The 20,711-nt window shown below is 40.3% G+C and overlaps 1 protein-coding gene and 1 long non-coding RNA gene across 2 annotated transcripts; both read left to right on the top strand.

Moving 5' to 3' along the window:
* The first annotated feature begins 333 nt into the window (after positions 1-333).
* LOC136431319 (uncharacterized) lies at positions 334-3,298 on the top strand. The gene is made up of 2 exons (XR_010755025.1): positions 334-726; positions 2,522-3,298. It is a non-coding gene; the product is annotated as an uncharacterized lncRNA (long non-coding RNA).
* A 7,425-nt stretch (positions 3,299-10,723) lies between these two features.
* On the top strand, positions 10,724-12,377 carry LOC136431318 (adhesion G protein-coupled receptor E5-like; the record flags this gene model as incomplete). The annotated part of the gene is given in 2 exon segments (XM_066422646.1): positions 10,724-10,795; positions 10,798-12,377. Coding segments are annotated over 2 exon segments (1,308 nt in total), but the record flags the coding sequence as incomplete, so codon positions are not given.
* Positions 12,378-20,711: the final 8,334 nt, after the last annotated feature.

The raw sequence follows: 20,711 nt of genomic DNA, 5'->3' as shown, positions 1-20,711 counted from the left end.
ATTTCCGGACGTATTTGCGCGTATCATGACCAAGATACGGTCGGTACAATAATATATGTTGCCTCTAGGAGGAGCTTTTTGTCTCCGTGCTTGAAACTATCAAATCGATCAGCAAATACACAACTTCGGGTTTCTGGTAGTTCTTGAAATCTAAAAAAGAATTGCACGAGTGCATTAAGCCAAACAGTGACACACTTTGTGATCTTGTCCCAATCAAAGCAACTTAAGTTAGATTTCCATAACCGATTTATACATGCATGTACAAAATTGAAATACCTGCATCAATCTATTGCTAAAGCATGATATGAAGACAAGCGTGTGGCCTGACTTGTCTGTCTTCTCAGTTGGGACATTGGTATGTGCACAATTACGATAAGATCTGGCCACCAGATGGTTTGGAAAATATGCCTGATTTCTGATTGGTCCGTTCATCTATGACGCATTCCTGGAATGTTAGCGCCAAACTTAACGGTTCCGGCAGAGTTGGAGAAAGAGCCGGGGTGAGCTGTTTCAGCGTGTGCCGGAGGTATCTGCCGGAGCCCGAGTCTCTTAACATCCTATTCTCAATACGATCTGACGGAATACACCGCGAGATTCGTCTTTTCTGAACCAACTTGCAAAGACGAGGAATGACCTGCATGTACTCGGCAGTCGGGACCGAAGTGGATGGTACGAGGACAACGGGGTGCAGTGACCTCAGCGGAGCATGGACAAGCCGAGAACACGGTAACTGAACTTCCAATATCTACAATTGGAGACGGGTTAAACTAATACCTACATCAGAAATTAGTCATTACTCTAGTGTGTCAATTTGCAGCTAGGAGAGTTTCACAGAAATTGTTTTCAAGCAGCTCTTCCGTGAAGCACAACAGGCCACCCACATGTAACATAATAGAAAACATGTGTGTATACGGAATATCAGTAATCAACATTTTCCCGGATACTGTTAATGGTCATTTCTTTACTCCGAATACGTGTTTCCCTCTGTGTACGGAGATATCAGGGGTTGGAATACTACAGAAATCCATGCTGTAACATGACTACAGAGAAGAGTCAATATACCTGACAAATATTAGAAATTTTCTGAATATACCTATGCCGAATATATTAAGTCCAAGCAAAAACAACAATCCTTAGTTGTGTCGTATCGTGAAATATCAGTTCTCAGTGAATGCTACGTGTTTGGTGACCTGATACTCATCATATTGAGGACTGTGACCTGGCAATGTCAGGATAATAAACATTATTTTGCTGCTGTCCTGTCGAGTTTAGTAACAAAAGGAATGTTGTGTTTCTAGCCACATCATTTGATAAGGGTTTTTATTTTTCAATTCTTTTTAGATTTTCAGTTCGACCTTAGGATCTGTTTTAACTTTAACATATCATACAGGAATGGTATTATAATCTGCTCAGTCTGTTGACATTATCTTTGACAGTACCTTAAAATAATTTAGAAACTATTTTTGTGCATATGCGATCCGAAAGAAAACAGTCTTTATTTCGTGATATTGTTTTGTTTTTGTTTTGGATACTGTACAGGGGCGTTTCGTAAGACCGAATACGCGTTGTTGATATATTACAACAACCCATGTTTCAGTATTCTGACTATACATAGATATGCTAAAAATATTGACTAAGAAACTGTTGCGACCCTATGCCCAGGCAAAAGCAGTACTCCTGATTCTTCCGTATACGTGCCACGTGCGTTTAAGTGGTTCAGATATGTGTTATTCTCTATTTGCCCTTATATCCGGGAATACCAGTTTTCTGTATACAGTGTATGTAACATATTTCCTTCCCTATACGAGAAGGGTAGATTTCTAGGCAAATCTGAAGGCTACACATGTCGCGTATATCTGGACATTTCCAAACAAGAATTTCCACACAGCATTTTCGGAAATATTTCGACACAGGAATTGTTCATTTGGGTGTCCGGTTAATATCTTAGAATATCTGTTGTCCGTATATGTTACATATTTCCTCATGGTATTCCGGAATCTGCGTTCCTATTTCCGACACGTGTTTTTATGTACAAAGTCTCTCCAGCAATGCGTATAGTACCTGTACTGTCTGCCAATAAGTCCGATGTCTTTCCGTTTTCCTAATTTGTGTTTCATCCATATGTTTAAGTGTTTTTATTACTCAACTGATCGCAAAGTTCATTGACTTGGGTTTTGATTTGTCACGAGAAGTCTACAAAGATAAAGTTTCAGTTGGGCAGTATTTCAACGTTGTTGGAAACATAATCTACATTTCTTTATTGAGCCGACTTTGTTCACTTTACCTTTTGCTATCGTTATTTGACCATATGCATGATCCGACTCGAATTAGACAAGGCTAAACTTTAAGTAAACAGGTATCCGGTCACTGCTGTCTTTAGTGTTGTAGACCATCTTGTTTTTGATTCGATCGTTGTTTATTTCGTTGTGTCAAATCATTGGAGAGGGAGGGTGCGCATTTGCTGTAGTAGGTCTCGACTCGTCTCCACATTTGATTTATTCTAGCCACGTTTATTTTTCAGCATCTTCCGCTGAGTATATCGGGGGGTTATAAAGACAGTTCCAGTGCAGCAACATCTTTGCAGCAAACCGACCTGTGTAACTTCCGCACGCCTATCTTGGAATAATGATATATCTGTTAACACCTATACGTTTAAGAAGCAGTACTATTTGTATCAGAACATTCCTTTATGTGACACGGATAACATGTTAGACTTGGTGCCTAACAAAGTTAATCAATCCGTACCGTAATTGCCGTTGGGGGTGTGCCGTAAAACGCCCAGAATGAGTAGCATCATGTGAAAACACATTATAAATGTTCATAAGTAAACTACAACGTGAATATCCCTATGCAAAATTTGTATGATTCATACTCTGATGTATTTATAGAGGTTACAGAAGAAGCTCTAAATGTTATGATATAACTTCTGCATACATTCTATATTCATTGATTTACCGAGTAAGAGATTTGTATCATTGGTTTTCAATTACCCTCATTCAGAATATTGACATTATATCACGTATAGTCTCTATTGATCTTATTTTTACTTTTAATTACTTATACCTTGATTTCCAGGACTTATAACAGCAATGTTTTTGTACATATATTACCACAATTAAGACTGTTCAAGATTGTTCACTTTGTAGTAAGTTATATACCTACATTTGTATTTCCGCTGTTGTAGAACATCTACCGATAACCAAATCTATATGCCTAACTTGAATCTGAATCATCAGTAAGCGTTACCATGAAACTGTTCAGATATAGGACTTAAACAATTACAGAGTGATTTAAAATATTCTTGCTTTTCGTATTTTTTTTGCCATGTATCTAGCTAGTATGTTTAATCTCAGATATATAATTTCAGGAGCAAAAACACTCCGTATACATTGCGGACTCAGTGTTACGGATATGCGTTTCCGACTATAGATATTCATCGGTAAGTTGCTGGATGTCCGTTGCAGAAAGACTCCGAATACGCTGCCAAAAAGTTGGACTATCCGGGTGATATCCGGAAACAAAACTGCAGCATATCCGGATCCGGGTATGCGACGATGAAACATGTTCCTGTTTCCAGCTCCAGATATTAATCCGTATTCGCGGTCTCTCCGTTGAAAAAAACCCGCATACGTTACCGGAAAGTCAGAATATTCGGGTGATATCCGGAAACAAAACGGTAGCATATCCGGATCCGGATATGCACCAATGAAACATGTTCCCGTTTCCGGCTCCAGATACTAATCCGTATTCGCGGTCTCTCCGTTGATTAAAAAAAATCCGCATACGTTATTGGAAAGTCGGAATATTCGGCTGATATCCGGAAACAAAACTTTAACATATTCGGATCCGGATATGTTGCGATTAAATGTGTTCCCGTTTCCGGCTTTAGATATATATCCGTATTCGCGGACTCTCCGTTGATAAAAAAATCCGCATACGTTATCGGAAAGTCGGAATATTCGGCTAATATCCGGAAACAAAACTTTAACATTTTCGGATCCGGATATATTGCGATTAAATGTGTTCCCGTTTCCGGCTCCAGATATTAATCCGTAAACTTATGATATCGAGATCAAGAAACGTCTGAATATCGTCGGAAACGTAATATTGTCGGAAATATCCTATCATTGAAACGTCCGGAAATCGACCCTTTTCGCAACTCTTCCACCAACAACTGCGGCCCCCACAACTCTTCCACCAACAACTGCGGCTCCCATAACTCTTCCACCAACAACTGCATCTCCCACAACGCCCCCACCAACAACCACGGCTCTGGCAACACATTCCGCTGTGTCACACTCTCCAACACATTCGCCAACAAAGCAGGAGTTCACTTACAAGTTCTTCCTTGTGTCTGTAGCTATGTCCTGCAAACCGTACCCTTCTCTCTCGTATGATTGATGATACGGATGGTAATGTTCCATACAGTTCCGCCTTATAGTGGGGTGTTGTTTCCAGGATTTATTGAGCACAGCTCGAAGCATGCGGGTGTAAGTTCCGTCAAGCTTGTTCCCAAGTTTCTTTGTCAGAGTCCACGCTGATGAACCATACAATAGCACAGATTCTACCACAGCCCTGAAGAAGTTCCTTTTCATGATGTCTGGTAATGTGGATTTTCATATTGGCCTTAGCCCGTTAAGTGCCCCCCAGGCTTTAGATATGTGTATGTAAACATCCTTCTCTGTGGAAGATATGTCACTTCCCATATATGTAAAATGCTCAACTTCCTTGAGTTGGGTTCCATTCAGGGACTTTATCTCGCCATGTTGATTAAAGCAGATGTATTCAGTCTTTTTGGCATTCACATACAGTCCTACCCCAGAAGCCGCTTCTTCCAGTGCATGTAGTAATGTTTCTGCGTCCGCGACTCTGTCTGCAAGTAAAGCTAGGTCATCTGCATAATCAGCGCCTGTGATCAGCTTTGCAGGATTGCTTCTAGCTTGTTTCAGAGTGAAGCCAAGGTTGTTGTGTGGGTCAGAGATATGAGATAGACTCGTGTAAACCAGAAGACAACTAACATCCATTAAAAGTAACCTTTCCACCGTCGACATGGCAATAGTTTTTCATGCCACTCTTGTTTGTGTTTGTATGTAGGCAAAAAAAGTGACGGAAACGTTGATGGATCTTCATGATTTTTTGCAGGTGTGTAGATGTTGTAGAAACGGAGGTCAAGTTCAAAAATGGTTTCCCTGGCATTTTCCGTCGGTACTGCAGCGGGCTTTATATGTGTGTGAATTTGTATGTCGCCAGCATAACTCGAGGTGCTGTTGACGGCTGTACATGATATTCAGTTGGTAGGTAGGAGTGTTAAAGAGGAAGGTCAAGTTCGATAATGGGCCTCCTAGCGGATAATTAAGGTACTGCAGCTGAGTTTTAAATTTTGTGGTCGAATTTTCTGGAAGTACCAGGTTCATGATTTTTCACAAATACATAGGGTCTGGAACAGGGAATGGGTGGTGTAAGTTTGGCCCCCCTAGCGGCTTGTTTGGACCTGCAGTTGGCGTTTTTGTTGAAACCTTTGGAGGCTAATAACTTCAGAAGGGGTTGACGGATCGTCATAATTTTTGGTATGTAAATAGCTTGGGTAATGTTTTACATAATCAAATACATATTATGAAAACCGGGAACTGATTTGCATAATAAATGAAGAAAGTTTATTAATCCGCTTAAAGTTTGTGGTCGAATTTTTTGCAGGTACTAGGGTTATGATTTTTTTAGTGGTAGATAGATCTTGGGGCAGAGAGTAGGTGATGTAACTTTGGGCCCCCTTGCGGCTTGCCTTAAACTGCAGTGGGCCTATTTGTTTGTAACTTTTGAGGAGGATAACTCAAGCAGGGGTTGATAAATTATTCTTGTATTCGGTATATATGTTCCTTAGGTGATGATCAGCATAATGATATGCTCATTATGCAGATCATGACCTACTTTACGTAATAATTGGCATATATAGGACTGCCTCATCCTAGTACGCGGCATGTGTTAGTACACGTCTGGCGTCCAGAATCTAGGTCAATAGCTGGCGTCCTGAATCTAGGTCAACAGCTAGCTTACTAGCTGGGCAATTGAAAAAACAGGACTAAAATGTATCTGTTATGTTTGGTATGAAGATTTAAAAGTGGATCTTACGATTGACGTAACATGGTAATTATGCTAAACAGGACCTAATTTGCATGATTAATGAAATGTTTTAAAATGCGCTGAGTTCTATGTTTGTGCCCGTTTATATTCATTTTAGTCGTATTCTAGTCTTTGTGAAAGCTTGTATCAAGGTCTGCATATTCTTCAGTTACCAGGGCTAACCCTTTGTAATAGCCTTAGCCTTTGGTAGCCCTGGCTGTACTTATCTACAGCCGAAAAAACAAATAAAAACAAATCACCTTTGAAAACTGTGTCATCCTTCACTGAGAAAAAGAGGCTAGTAATTATCGATTATAATCGAAATGTCAATTATTCAAATTATCTCATTTGAATTATTGCTGAGATTATACTAAGATAATAACACTATGCTCGTAAATGACAGGACTCTTTGTATTCATGTTGGGCATTTTAAGATAGCTGAATCTGATAATTGACATAGCCAAGCCAAGTTAAACAATAAGATGCTGATTATGCAAAACAGGGTCTAATATTTGATAGAGTTATACTACTTCACTACGTTTCGAAAATCCATCCAGTTTTATTGCGTATCTAATTATTACCTGGATGTCTAACCGTCATTGACATTCCATGAGAGGACTTTCATACCTGTGGCATATCAAGCCACTGAGAAAGAGGGGGACATTGATAGATATTATTTAAGCAACTAAAGACTAAAATTTAATCATTGTTTAGAAAAACGGCTATGTAATGCCCTATTGGTAAATGGCGGGAATTTGGTCCTTGCATCTGTCGGTACAATTCATATTATTTGGCGAAGATATGAGGTCGTGGAACTCTAGTTATCTTTATTTTCTGTCATATTCTACCAGGGTTGTCCCCCCGAGTGGTATGACTGCAGTTTTTGCATTGGGACAATGATCACAAATGAATAGCACAATCTAGAACACGTGCAGTTACATTAAAAGCAACATTTAACGTGCAATCAATGATGATGATAGACGTTCATCTTTTATGTTTAACCCTGAAGGTGTATGTTTGTGTGTACGCGTTAGTGTGGGTAGAGGGGTGCTTATTTCATTGAACAGCATACATTTCCGATCTGTTTCTCATTAGTGTTATGCCTTCAAGTACCAAAGTTATATGTTAAAGGAACCGGTGGTTATTGGAACCGACCATGCCTTACGGAACCGTTTACACGTCATTTACTCTATATCATCTTCACTATTTTGTAACCTAAAATTGCCTTCTTTGCAAGATTCTGAACGCAACAGGAATATTGTGAAAATAGTTATCTAAGGAGCTATATCATTTTAGCATCGAATCTGTAAATAATAACGTATTGCTTTCTCCACGGCACCTTAAATAAACACTTCAGACCATTGGTAGGACCACAAGTTACCCAAATACATGATTGTGCTTTAATCATTATACCTAGTTATTAACATTGTCAGATAAAACGTTTGTCATGTTGTATCCCGTTCCTCAGGGCAGGAGACCGGGAGTGTCAGAGATGGGACTCCCAGTCCCCCCACAGCCATCCCCACACACCGCAGGCTCACCCTGATGCAGGCCTGGAGGAAAACTTCTGCCGTAACCCTGACAACAAGGAGCGGCCCTGGTGCTACACCACGGACGAGTCACAGATGTCGGACTACTGCGACGTGACGGAATGTGCTGGTAAGAATGTGCTTGTGGATGAATTGTTCGGTAACCGGTAACAATATGTCGATTGAATAAACAACAAATGCCAGATCCAGTTTGATCAGTGTCATCAGATGGGACAAAGATCTTTGCTAGAAGTTGATTGAAACATAATATGCTTTGTCGGTAGACTATAGGTGTTGATTGCAAGGCGTTATAAAACATTGTTTTGAAATAGACTTTTCATTATTGATACATAACGTTATTATCTTTCCCTCCATCAACACTCATTCATCATTTGCTGTTTCTTACTTTGGTAGACCCCACGGCAACAAGATGTGGCGACCAAAGCTGTGCGGGAATATGCGGATCGGATCCAATGTTAGAGAAATTTTGCCAGTGCGACCAGGACTGCAGCTTTTTTGACGACTGCTGCAGAGACTTTGAGTACGTAGATTTAACACAACAGATTTCTAGAGGTATTGTAGATAAATGTAGCTGAACTTTGTTGTAAAAAACGGAATTCACACATAAATGATACAGCCTTCCACATGATCCTAAATCATTCGGCCACAGCAATTTTATGGATGACATCCTCTGCGGACTCCAAATATAATGCGAGACGGCGAAAAAAACATCAAGAGGGCTAGATTTTCAAAATAGACACCATAAACGTTGTTACAATAGTCGAATCAACAAAACATTGTATTACAGCCAACAAGTCTTTTATTCCTGTATTCAAGACGTGTACAAAGTGACACTAGTGTGGTAGACTGGTATCACTTACCAAGCTGGCAACTACACTCATGGTTATCGCATTGGTGCCACTCTTACAACAATCGAATTATTTTCATTTCTAAAACTATAGTTATAGCTACATCACTAGTGTCACTTTTACAGATACAACACGACATATTTTCCAATTTTAGTACTGTCTCGTCATGTTGTCATCTCCTCAGGGGGGAATTCTTTTCAAAATCAGGCGAAAATTAATTAATGTCATTCATAAAATCTACTTGCTGTGACCTAAAGTAAAATTACCAAAGTGGCTAATCACGTAGAACACGTGATTCTATTGAGTTGGTTGAACCAACCAACCAAACAAACAAACAAACAAACAAACAAACAAACAAACAAACAAACAAACAAACAAACAAACATGGAAGCATCCGTCGAACGGTGTTTTCGATTACAATGATTTTGGGAAAAGAAGGTTATGTTTTCTTCAGCGTTCGAGTGTGTGTCCTTCCTTCATTCCTTCCTTCCATCCGTCTGTCAACATCAGAGAGTAAGTGGTGTAGGTTTGCACTCCTAGCGGCTTTCTTGGAACTGCAGGAGCCGATTTTGCTTCAAACTTTGAAAGAGAATAACGCAAGATGTTGACAAATGGGTTTTGGTATGTAGATAGCTTAAAGTATGCTTATCATGCAAATCAATTTGTTCGTTTTCATTACCAATGTTCCAACACAATCGGCCCCTGCAGTTAGAAACCGTTGCAAGGCGAACACAACCTAATTCTTTCCATGTACAGCAGCTACCTACTACCCCACCGTGGCCATAGCTTGTCCACAACTGGAAGTTTCAACTGCAGTACCCAAGAAAGCCACCAGTGGGCCCAGGATCTATTCATTTCCAGTTTTTGTTACAACCTGCCATCACACAAAAATATCAAACCAATCCATCTAGCCAGTTTTGAGACATATTTTGGATTTTTTTATCTAGTTTGTGTATTTTTCTTTAGAATGATAAGCCGTGTCGGCAGGGGGATTTCGACACTTGTGTTTTGCGACATACTAGGTCAGCTCTGGCATTCATTCGACCTTTGAATGTAGCTAAAATAGGATCATGACAAGCATGGTATCATTGTGAATGTAATAAAGAAGGTTTTCAATGATATCTAATAGTAAATAGTGCATTGAAAGGAGAAGTTTTCGAAAACAACTTCCCTCACAAACCCTTCGGTCTTTTAATAGAAATGACACTAAAATTCTTTTGCCTTCATAATGTAGAGAAGTGTGCAACACAACAGCCCATACTTCACCTGAACGTCACCATCAGAAGTGGAAGTGTCTGCCAGGCTATTACCGTGGATCATCTTACTGGCTGGTTGCTGACTGCCTTGACGACTGGACGGATGACGCCACAAGAGATCAGTGTTTGAAACAAGTAGATCCCTACAACCTGGGTGACGTGGTCTACCGGATGCCCGTGTATGATAATTCAACACATATCAACTACAGAAACATATTCTGTGCTCTTTGTAACAATGTGAGTATGGAAGAAGTAATAATATGGGACGCCGCACCCGTGTGCACAGGGTTAACTAGTTCCTCTTCACGTCCCGTCGGAAGCACACAAATATACAACCACATCCTTAATACATATGTTAGCGAATTCGAAGATTGCAAAGGAACTGTGAAGGTGGAATTCGAATTCAATCCTAATGACATTTTAGAAGTGAGGCGATGCATTCCCCATGAGGTCGATGTGTCAAATGTAAATTGTAATGTAACTGCCTGCAGGTCCTTTCAGCATTTACTGAAGGGTGGTCGTAAGATTTACAAAAACGTCTACTGTGCTCTTTGTGAAGGACTTTCCCTTAAGGCAATAACAAATTTAGGTTGTTTACGTCCAGGCCATTTCGACCCGGGTAGGCTAGGGGTTGGTCCCTGCATCTGCATCTCATTAACTCATCTGTTCAACTTCAATGCTGATGAGAGTCGTGATAACAGCCCAGACCATTGCCCTTCGAACTCTTTATACGACCCATTTGCAGAGTCATGCCGACCTTTCTTGTCCGGAAGTCATGGCTCAAGGAACAAAACTGTCCCTTTCCAAAACTGCAGCAGGCCCATTCTGAATTTCACTTCAGAAGAGTTCCAAATCCTTCCCAATGGTAGTGTCCACCTGCTCAGTTCTAACCTGTCCTGCCCAGCTGAGCAGGTGGCTTTTCAAAACTGCAGCAGGCCCATTCTGAATTTCACTTCTGAAGAGTTCCAAATCCTTCCCAATGGTAGTGTCCATCTGCTCAACTCTAACATGTCCTGCCCAGCTGAGCAGGTGGTTATTCAGGACACAACAGCATTGGTCTGCGGGGACTGCCTACTGGAGTATTTTTCGAACGACACCCGCGGGGTCCAAACAACCGGAGATGCTGACCAGAGTTGGTTAACCCTGGGTCTGGTGATAGTGTCTGACGTAGCCGTTTTTGGTTTCGTGGCCCACACTTTCAGGTCAGGCGAGTGGAAAAAGGTTCCAGCGAAGCTGAAGGTCATAATGATGACAAGTATAACAGTTGCTGAATCCATGTTTGTGGGCCGTGTAATTGTCCCTGCAGGATCTGGCTGTGTAGCATATGCGATTATTCTGCACTACCTTATGCTGACGGCCTTCACATCCATGAACGCACTGTCTGTAGATCTCTTTCTTACATTTCGTCAGGGCTTAGAAAGACCGGAACTGAATAACTACCTCTTGTATATCTTGCTGGCGCCGTTGCCCGTAGTCGTAGCGACAGTGATTGTGGACTTCGGCAGTTCTGTCAGGGTGGGATACGGGGAGAACTGTTGGATTGGCAATCCGACAGCCAGTCTGGTGGCGTTTGGAGTTCCTGTCCTGTGTGCCCTTATGACCAATGCTGTTTTCATCACTCTTGCCTTGCTGGCCATACGAAAGTCATTTCAGATAGCTAGCACTGCTTTGGAACGCTCGGACCTCAGCAAGGTCTGGGTCTACATGCGTATCTCGTTTCTGACGGGTTTCACCTGGATTTTGGGCTTCATCTTTCCTTTCGCCCAGAGCACAGTTCTCGAGTACATCTTTATTGTGCTGAATGCTTCTCAGGGCCTTCTGCTGACACTGTTCCTGACAATGACGTCGAAGGTAGTGGAGAAATGGAAGTCTGTGATCATGGCACGCCTTGGTCTGGCTGCACCTCAGCAGGACAATGGAACAACCACCACTGGTCGCAATCGTCGGACCGCCGGTGGGGGAGCTCAGTCAACGGCAGGTGGAACCGTCTCTGCTGTAGAAATTCCCATGACAACTTTCCCTGTCGTCAAAAACAGGGCACGCCTCCATCCGGGTGAGCCTCGTCAGGGCAGTGGACGAACCGGAAATGCCAACAAGCAGCAAGCAACTGATGCGATGGCAGACGAAACCGACACTGCAGGCAACGCGGAGACTCTCCCATGTGGGGTCGGGGAGACTACGAGTGGCCCTGACAGTGCTGCTGACAGACACATGAAGACCTTCGTCGATGTTGAAGAAAACAAGACTGAAGACAGCCGATAGGCCTGCGCTCTAGATCTACACGAAAATGAGACCAGTCTCCATTTGTTTATCGTAAGGAAACTAAAACATCTCTTATAGCTCTTCACCTATGAAGACAAAGAAACATGACGTCACCAACCACAAAATAATTGCCATTCAAACTCAGCTTTGCTTTTCTCCAATGTCCAAATTTGACCAAATTCCTGTAATGCGTTTGTAGGTGTTTGGTTGAGCCTTGTCTAAGACAGGTTAATGTGTTTGAAGGTGGTTGTTTGAGCCTTGAAGAGACAAGTCAATGTGTTTGCTGGTTCTATGACTGCAAAGCATTATGCTTCACCTAAATTGAGGATGACTGCTTTACCTTTTTTTTATAACTTTATGACTGCAAGGCCCACGTAAAAGCCTACTCTTTTAACAGCCTGTAATACACTTTGCAGAGAAGCCGGGAGAGTGCTTCTAAACAATTCCCTCATTGCACCATTGCGACTCTCATCAGGATTTCCCGTTCTACTTTAAAACTATATTTAACCAGTTATTCTTAATAAGTAGTTGATCATTTTACTGAAAGATTTTTTTCATTGATTTTTATTTATTCAGGGAGAATACACACAGGCTGTGAAGCCTGTTTTCAGGTACCCCTGATTTCACATATAAAAACACAACATTTTACACAGTAGCAATAATGACCAATCATAAAAGCCATGTTACATACAGTACAGATATCAATTACCGCCGGTAGTGCCACGAACCTCATTTATCTGATACACACATGAAGTTATTGAGTGTTGCTAACGCATACGCATTTGCAATCTTAACTATGGCAAGCAAGAGAAAATATCATAGACGAAATGTTGCTTGAAATATGTTTACTTTCATGTCAAACTAAAAATACTTTGTCTAGTTTACAGGCAAACAAAGAAACTAACCAGCTTATTCAGGAGTTACAGAGGAAACAGAGAGACAGAGAAAAACTTAAGACACAGCCATTTTCAGATATTGATACTCTGCCTTACGTACTCATTAGTCTCCTTTCACACATTATAAAGTCCCAATGTAAACAAAAGCTGCCAAATGTTAACCAGAAAATATAACCAGGAATAAGTTTTGCATTCTCTTACTGTGCTTTTCAACTATAATATCTGCCCGACAACTGGCGACAATTGGGCTGTGAAGGATGGTACAGTCCACATTCGTAAATAAAGCTGTAAATAATCAACTCTGCCGTGGGAAAACCTTCACGACTTTCAGCATACGAGAAAAGTGCAAATTATGTAAGAAAAGCCAGGACTGCATACCTTAGTTATAGGTAATACTCAAGGTAAAACGATCGTTACTGTAGTGACCTTGGCCACTTGTATTGTAATGGACTATGCAAAAAAACTTTGATGGATACGTAATAGTCAAGTTAAAAGATAATTTTACCATAGTGATCATCTGTATGAAAATTGTCTATATTAGACAAGCTGCTCTATGCTGGCTGTAAAAGAAATATCTCATAATACTGGTTACTCTTTTCTTTGGAACTCTGTGAATTCACATTTAGCCAAGATGCATACATATGCATTGTTAAAGAAATGGCTAGAAGATTTATTCAAACATTTTTTTCATCAATAGTCTAAGGCCGAACTGTATCACACCTTTGTTGGATATGTCATACTCAAGGTAAAAAGATTTCTACCATTGTGATCACCTGTATGGAAATTATCTGTGTAAAAGGAAGTACTGTTTGATACCTTTGATGAGTATTACTCAAGATTTCTAACATGTTGATCATTTTTATAAGAGTCCAAACCCTCGTCTAGTACAATGTTTGACAAGACCATAGCACATCTAGGTCAAAAGATACAAAAACGGAAGTTCTGCTGCAGTACCAAGGTCACATACCAGCGGGCCCCAAATCGACCTTGAATTTTGGCTTCCCAATACCTGCCCACCAAACATAATTGTAATGAATCAAGAGGTTCTTGAGTTATGCTGACAACAGTAGTCCGGAAACACAAACAAACACACAGACATACAGACACACCCTAAACTATATCTCCATTTTTCATGGAGATAAAAATGGCAAAGTGGCCTAAGACATGCGCTATAGCATCAGCACACCACCTTTCAGTACTGTCGTTCAGATAAGCATAAGCATTAATAATGATTAAAACCATATTCTGTATAAAGAGGCCTTTTCTTACCCACCAGATCTTCAGATGCACTAGTGCACCGTTATGTACAATATTATAATGATTGGGCATTTGTTTGTCATAAGTCTGCAAAGGAAAGAAAAGCATGCCAAACATGTGAAACGACATACCCAAAGTGCTGTAAAAATTCAGATGAAGCATTATACCCACCAACATTTGTAAATAATTTTGCATTCATCAAATACCAGTTCATGATTGATAATGTGTAGATAATGATCTGCACTATGAAACTCAAGAGGAGTCATTGTTGTAAGATCTAACTATAGATTTTTCATTGTGTAATTTGTAACAAGTTGATGCATATTAGGCCATGTTGATTTGATTATATGGATGGCATCCTGTGCATGGGAACCCCAAAGTGATGCGAGCGTGCGAAACAAAAAGTTTGGCAAAAAAAGTAGCCTTCATTATGAAATTTACGTGGCCAACAAGGTTGAAACAATGACTTAAGACACAGAATGATATACCAATTAATGGATTTTTCATTTTTGTTCATTCACATCTTCAATTTTTACCTTGGCATTCTAAGACATTAGTATCCGTTTTCCGAAATATCTTTTTGCAACTTAGGGCATATTTTTGTTCATTTTGTAGCTGCTTTGCACGATTTATAATAGGGTGGAAAACTTTATTTTTATTTATGGAAATGGCCGAAAATTGATGCGAGCGCGGATGTTATCCATAGAATCAAATCAGCATGGCCTTATCTGCTGTAATATGAAAGCCAGTGTTACTCATGATCATCAATGGTCGAATCCTATAGAGTGTTTGAACGTGACGTCATAACCGCCATGTTGGTTGATGACGTCAGACCCATGATATCATACATTCGCATATTGTCAAATGCCATAACGTAACACCGCAGCTGCAACATAACATTTACAGATTCTACCCTACCTCGCAACTTCTATGTCGAACAACGAAACATGGCGTACAATGCTTACGTCATAACCACGTCAGTGCAAACACCCTGTAGATGATTCACTACTTTACAAGGTTGAGAAAATCTTGAAGTTGACCATGTGTTAATTGCACACGAGAGAAATGTATTCTTATCAGTTAAGTGTAAAAGTGGATTCAGTATTATCCAGATGAAAAAGGCGCCATGTGGAGAGCTACTAATGTAACCAGCAAAAAGACAGGCTCAAAAACCAATTCTATAAAATGCACAAAATCTAAGAAAGTAAATTTAAGCGATAAAAAGGTTCACAATACAGAATGCAACATTGTACAACACGACTGAGGCATTATACCGTAAAACAAGCTACGCAATTGTCTGCAGGGTTCAAAATGCAGTATTAGGAACAGGCGTACTGGTGCACCTAACCTGAAAATTTAGTTGCACAAAAATAATTTTGGGTGCACAAGATAAGATAGAGTATAATATCAGCAAAACGTAATTACAAACCCTTCTGCCTCTCTTCCTGATCCTCTCTTCTGTTCGCAATTCTATAACTAACTTTAAAATTGTAAACATACTATACATCAAGTACAACATCGATTATATCGCTTTTTCTGGTACTCAAATTTCAAGAACATTCTGTATACTGGTGTAAGATAATATCTTTATCCTATAGCTTTAAGAATAACTTGGTGCACCCAGTCAAAAATTAGCTGCCCAGTTCCAATTTGGGGTGCACATGCAGCCAGTATTTTGAACCCGGCATATGATGTATCAACTCTTTATGATCCCTTATACAGCATCCACTGTGTGGTATATGTATTTACAAACCTATTGGCAAAATATTATAGAGCCACATCAACAAAGAAAGTAATCGTGGTGTACGGGCTCAGAGATTCAATTTGTAACATTACTTTATGAAGAATACATAACATGGCGCCAATCGTTTTGAAGTTTTCGTCTTTCTTTTCATTGACTGTAATGTTAGCATTCTTTACAGTTGTACTCAATGTGATCAGATGCAGACGACCAGAAGCGCTAAATTTCTACTCTCCAAGCATAGGTTTGATGGGAACAACCGGACTTTCTGATATTTTTTAACACCCCGTTTTCTAACAGCTGGCTCGTAAAACGGATGAAAAATGAGCAAGACCCAGAGTCACGCTTTAACACTGCACGAAATGGCCTCGTTTCCCGGCGTATACGTACAGGGATTCCTCCGGAAATATTCCATATCCCGGTGCGGATTTAGCGTTTCCGTTATAACTAACGGATATACGTACAGGGATTCCTCCGGAAATATTCCATATCCCGGTGCGGATTTAGCGTTTCCGTTATAACTAACGGATACGCTAAATCCGCACCGGGATATGGAATATTTCCGGAGGAATCCCTGTACGTATACGCCGGGATACGAGGCCATTTCGTGCAGTGTAAAGTATACGATATTTGAAGATTCTTCATCCGTTTGTGTGTAGAAATGAACGCTACACTATCCCATCGCATTTTTGATTCACGGATAATTAAAGGATATTATATTAGAAATGTTCGAACAATGAAATCAGTAAAAGCAGCGAAAAATTGCGGTAGGGACAAAACCATAGAATATCGTCATTCTTATAAGATCATTCATGATAAACGAAAACAGCCAAAATTACATTTTCCAACTTTTAGAATACTGCACAAAGTGCTCATCTTCACTAGTACTGTCAATGAACACAAAAACATGTTTACAAAATAGCTGAAATTCCAGTGCATGCTATGAATTTAAATTCAAAAGTCCTGTCTCTAACATCTCAAAATGTACAGACGCGATCGCCATCTGTACTGGCAGAATAGGCTATTCTGTGAGATTGCGATCTCTACACTGACTTAATTGTTTTTCTTCCGGGTCAGGTCAGTTATTCCGGATCACATAAAATTCTTCATAAACAATTTGGATGAAAATGTAGAATTTATAAAATTCTTCAAGATCTCCCAGTACAGCCAAAACTATCTTTTCCAGCGTTTAAAATAGTACACAAAGGACCCATTTCAAGTAATCCTTTTTAAAGGACTCACAAACATGTCGTTTACAAGATAATTGAAATTCCGGTACGGGTACAGACTGTCACAGAGCTTCAGACATTGAATAATTCAGAGGAAGATACGTCAGAACACCGCAGATGGACGAAATTAATCAAACGAATATTCCGTGACTTTTCTCAGCCACACAACGTGTACCCGAGCTGTTACCTTATTTGGTAGAGGTTCCCTTGGTAACCGTATGACGTGAGACTTCGTGACAGAAATGAAATACCACTCGAACCTTCTCTACAGGCCGGAGACTCGTATTTAGACTTTCTATTCTAATACATGGTATTCATGTAAGAAAGAGGCTCTCAAAAGTCACAAACACGAGTTTTAGACCATGAAAAACATACATTGACACGGGTTTCCGACCTCTTAAGTGCCAATCTAGAGCATAATTTCGACATTCCATTCGGCACAACCCGTCCGTATTTAAACCATAACATAAAATTTGACTTCATTACAGCCAAACCACACCAATACACCAAACTTCTATAGCCTGCGGACACAGTCATGGCTAAAAGTCTGATTTTTCTACACAATGAGAACGTGAAAACCCTTAACTGTAACATCCACCCCCAAATTCCAACAACCCTTTTTGTTGCTGCTTTTACCCGATCTAATTGCATAGGTTAAAGTGGGGGTTCTGCGCCTGCGCAAATAACCGGTCTGTGGTCTACATGGTGAATTCGTACGCCAGAACTTTCAAGAGTAGTTCACGACAGATAACTGGTACACTGTATAATGTGCTAGAGGACCTCCCAATTAATGACCCTAAGTATCACGTAAATGTATATACAAAGTGGTTTGAAACGAAATTGAAATGTCCTGTCTCTTAAAAGCTAACATCTCAAAATGCACAGACTCCGATCGGGATTTCTACCGGTAGAATCGCGGATGTTCTATCAGAGATCCACCTCACGATCTCTGCCAACGCGATCTGTACTGGCAGAATCAGCGATTCTGTGAGATTGCGATCTCTACTCTGACTTATTTGATTTTCTTCCGGGTGCAGGGCAGTTATTCCGGATCACCTGGCCTAGGGTTTGTAGGGCTGGACAGAAACTTCGATAATGAACTGTTTAAAACATTTGTTAACAGATTTGATATACATTCCTTATATATTGGCCACTCCAATTTATTCAATTGGTTCTGTACATTTTAGAGAAAAAAGTATAAAGAAGGCATGATGAAAATCAAAGGGCTGGGAGAAAAATTAGGTACAGACCTCCCCTCTGATTTCATGTTGATTTCTCCAGTTATGCATCATTTTATTCAGCCAAAAGAAACATATGTATGCTTCAACTCAATAGAGAATAAATGCACAAACTTTTACTTTATTACACATGGCGTCATGTTGGCGTAACGGTTGGGGTGTTTGGTCCAGAAACGAATCCCCTGACATGCCATCGACGTTGTGCCCATCACACAACTTTCCTCACACCACCCAGGTATAAGGGTTACTTAGCTTCAGTTGGGGAAGCAAAAGTCATTGAAAGGAGAGGGTTGGGCTCCGCTTTCCAATACCGTGCCCTGGACACAGTGGATAACAACCCACTGCCGGCCCTTTCGGCCTTTAAAGAAAAGGCTATGGGACTACTTTTACCCTTTTTTTTACCTTACCTTTATTACAAAATGGCTGCTGTACGTGTTTTTTCATCATGCTTACCTGTTTCTGTGAAACACGTACTAATTTCCCGCTCATTCTCCAGATGCGGTGATCATGACAGAGCTTCCCAAGGACATGGGGCCAAAAAGACAAGTAGAAATAGAAGACATCTTCCAGATTTCAGCCAAAGAAAAAAAGGACTGAACGAATTGAAAGGAAAAGTCAGAGCAATCCTGGATGAGACGTTGGAAGAAGAACAGGAAAAAGAGAAAAAGCAGGCGATACGGAGAATACAGAAGGAGTCCTCCTATGGGAAGACTGTGGAAAGAACAGTAGACATCATCTAAATCATGGACAAATTCAAGTTTACTATTAAAATTGACAAAGGATCAAGATTTCTATGAAACTGACCACTGATTCATTGTCCATCATTCTTTGTTCTTCCTCTTCATAAAGCCTAGGAAAAGAACGCTGTGTTTCGAAAACCTGGCAACCCAGGGAAACAGTGGGTGCATGTGCACCTATGTGCACCCAAAATTGGAGCTGTGCACCTAATTTTTGACTGTGGGTGCACTAGTGCACCTAGATATTTTTGTAGGGTATAGGGTAAAGGTAATATTGTACACTAGTATACAGAATATTCTTGAAATGTAAAAAAGCAAAATAACCTTTTGTAACAGTTGTACTTTCTTTGATGTATTACTTGTTTGCAATTTTGAAATTAGCTGTAGCATTACAGATTGAAGTTCTTAAGAGCTTTAAACTTTGTAATTATGTTTTGCGGACATTCAACTTTATTTTGTGGCGCACCCAAAATTCTTTCTGTGCACCTAATTTTTTGGATTGGGTGCACCAGTGCACCTATTTCCACAAATGAATTTTGAGCCCTGCAACCCTATCATTTTTGGTCGGCTCCTTGCAAGGGACATAAAATTGTAATGTTGAAAATAATCCTGAGGTATCGAATACAGAACAGATTTTCCCCTATTTTATATTCAGTTTGTAAACTGGTGAAAGCTTTGAACCGTTAAGAATGTGTAGTAGATATTATCCATAATTTGTCGTGTTTATTAATATCCTTGTGCTTGTACAATGCATTTCTGTATATTACTAAATACAATATGATAGCATTTCAGCTTTATGTTGCTAAACGGTACTTGCGCTTGTTCGTGTGGCATAAAGGTGTTAACCACCAGATAAGTGCAGTAAGTGCAGGCTGCAAAAGATTGGACTCAGATAGGTTTTAATTCACAATCACTTTGATGTGAAGTGCCTCTTCAAAAGTTACAAGACTGGGGCCTGCTTGGGATTCGAACCAAGAACCTTTAGATTATAAGTCAACAACCCTATCCACAAGATTACATCGCCTTGAGCACGGTAGGTTGTGAGTTCAATCCTCGGCCGAGTATTTAGACTTTAAAAATGGTACATACTTCTGTCTCTGCATAGCACTCAGCATTTGGGAAAGAGTATGGTAGTTAAACACACCACTACCAGTGGACTAGCCCCCTGCTGTAGTGATTACACTAAGCTCTGTGGCCCAAGGGCTATTGAAACGGAGATGGGCGCCGCCTTATGTACCTTCTTGTATGGGAAGGACTTTGATTAACTAGGTTGACTCGATACAATTTTGATAAAAAGGTCCCACCCTGTATTCCTCATCAAAACGCAGGCTTTTGGCACTACCTTTCCTTTGTAACATCTCTATATGTGAAAGGCTATGATTTGTTAAAGTCTTTTTCTTAATCCCCCAATCAAAAAAATGTAGGAGCAGTCTTTTTTTACTGGTTCAGCATGTACATGCCAGGGTTACCCAACTAGCCGGAGGCTATTACTGAGGGCGAACCCATGTGCGGCCATAGGACAGTAGGTTTTGAACCACCGGGAAGGTATCATTCGATAAGTGCGATGGGTTCTTTAATGT

The sequence above is a fragment of the Branchiostoma lanceolatum genome, chromosome 3, assembly GCF_035083965.1.
Source record: "Branchiostoma lanceolatum isolate klBraLanc5 chromosome 3, klBraLanc5.hap2, whole genome shotgun sequence".
In the NCBI taxonomy this organism is placed as follows: Eukaryota; Metazoa; Chordata; class Leptocardii; order Amphioxiformes; family Branchiostomatidae; genus Branchiostoma; species Branchiostoma lanceolatum.
The sequence above is the reverse complement of the archived record's forward strand: the minus strand, read 5'-3'. Positions and strand labels throughout refer to the sequence as shown.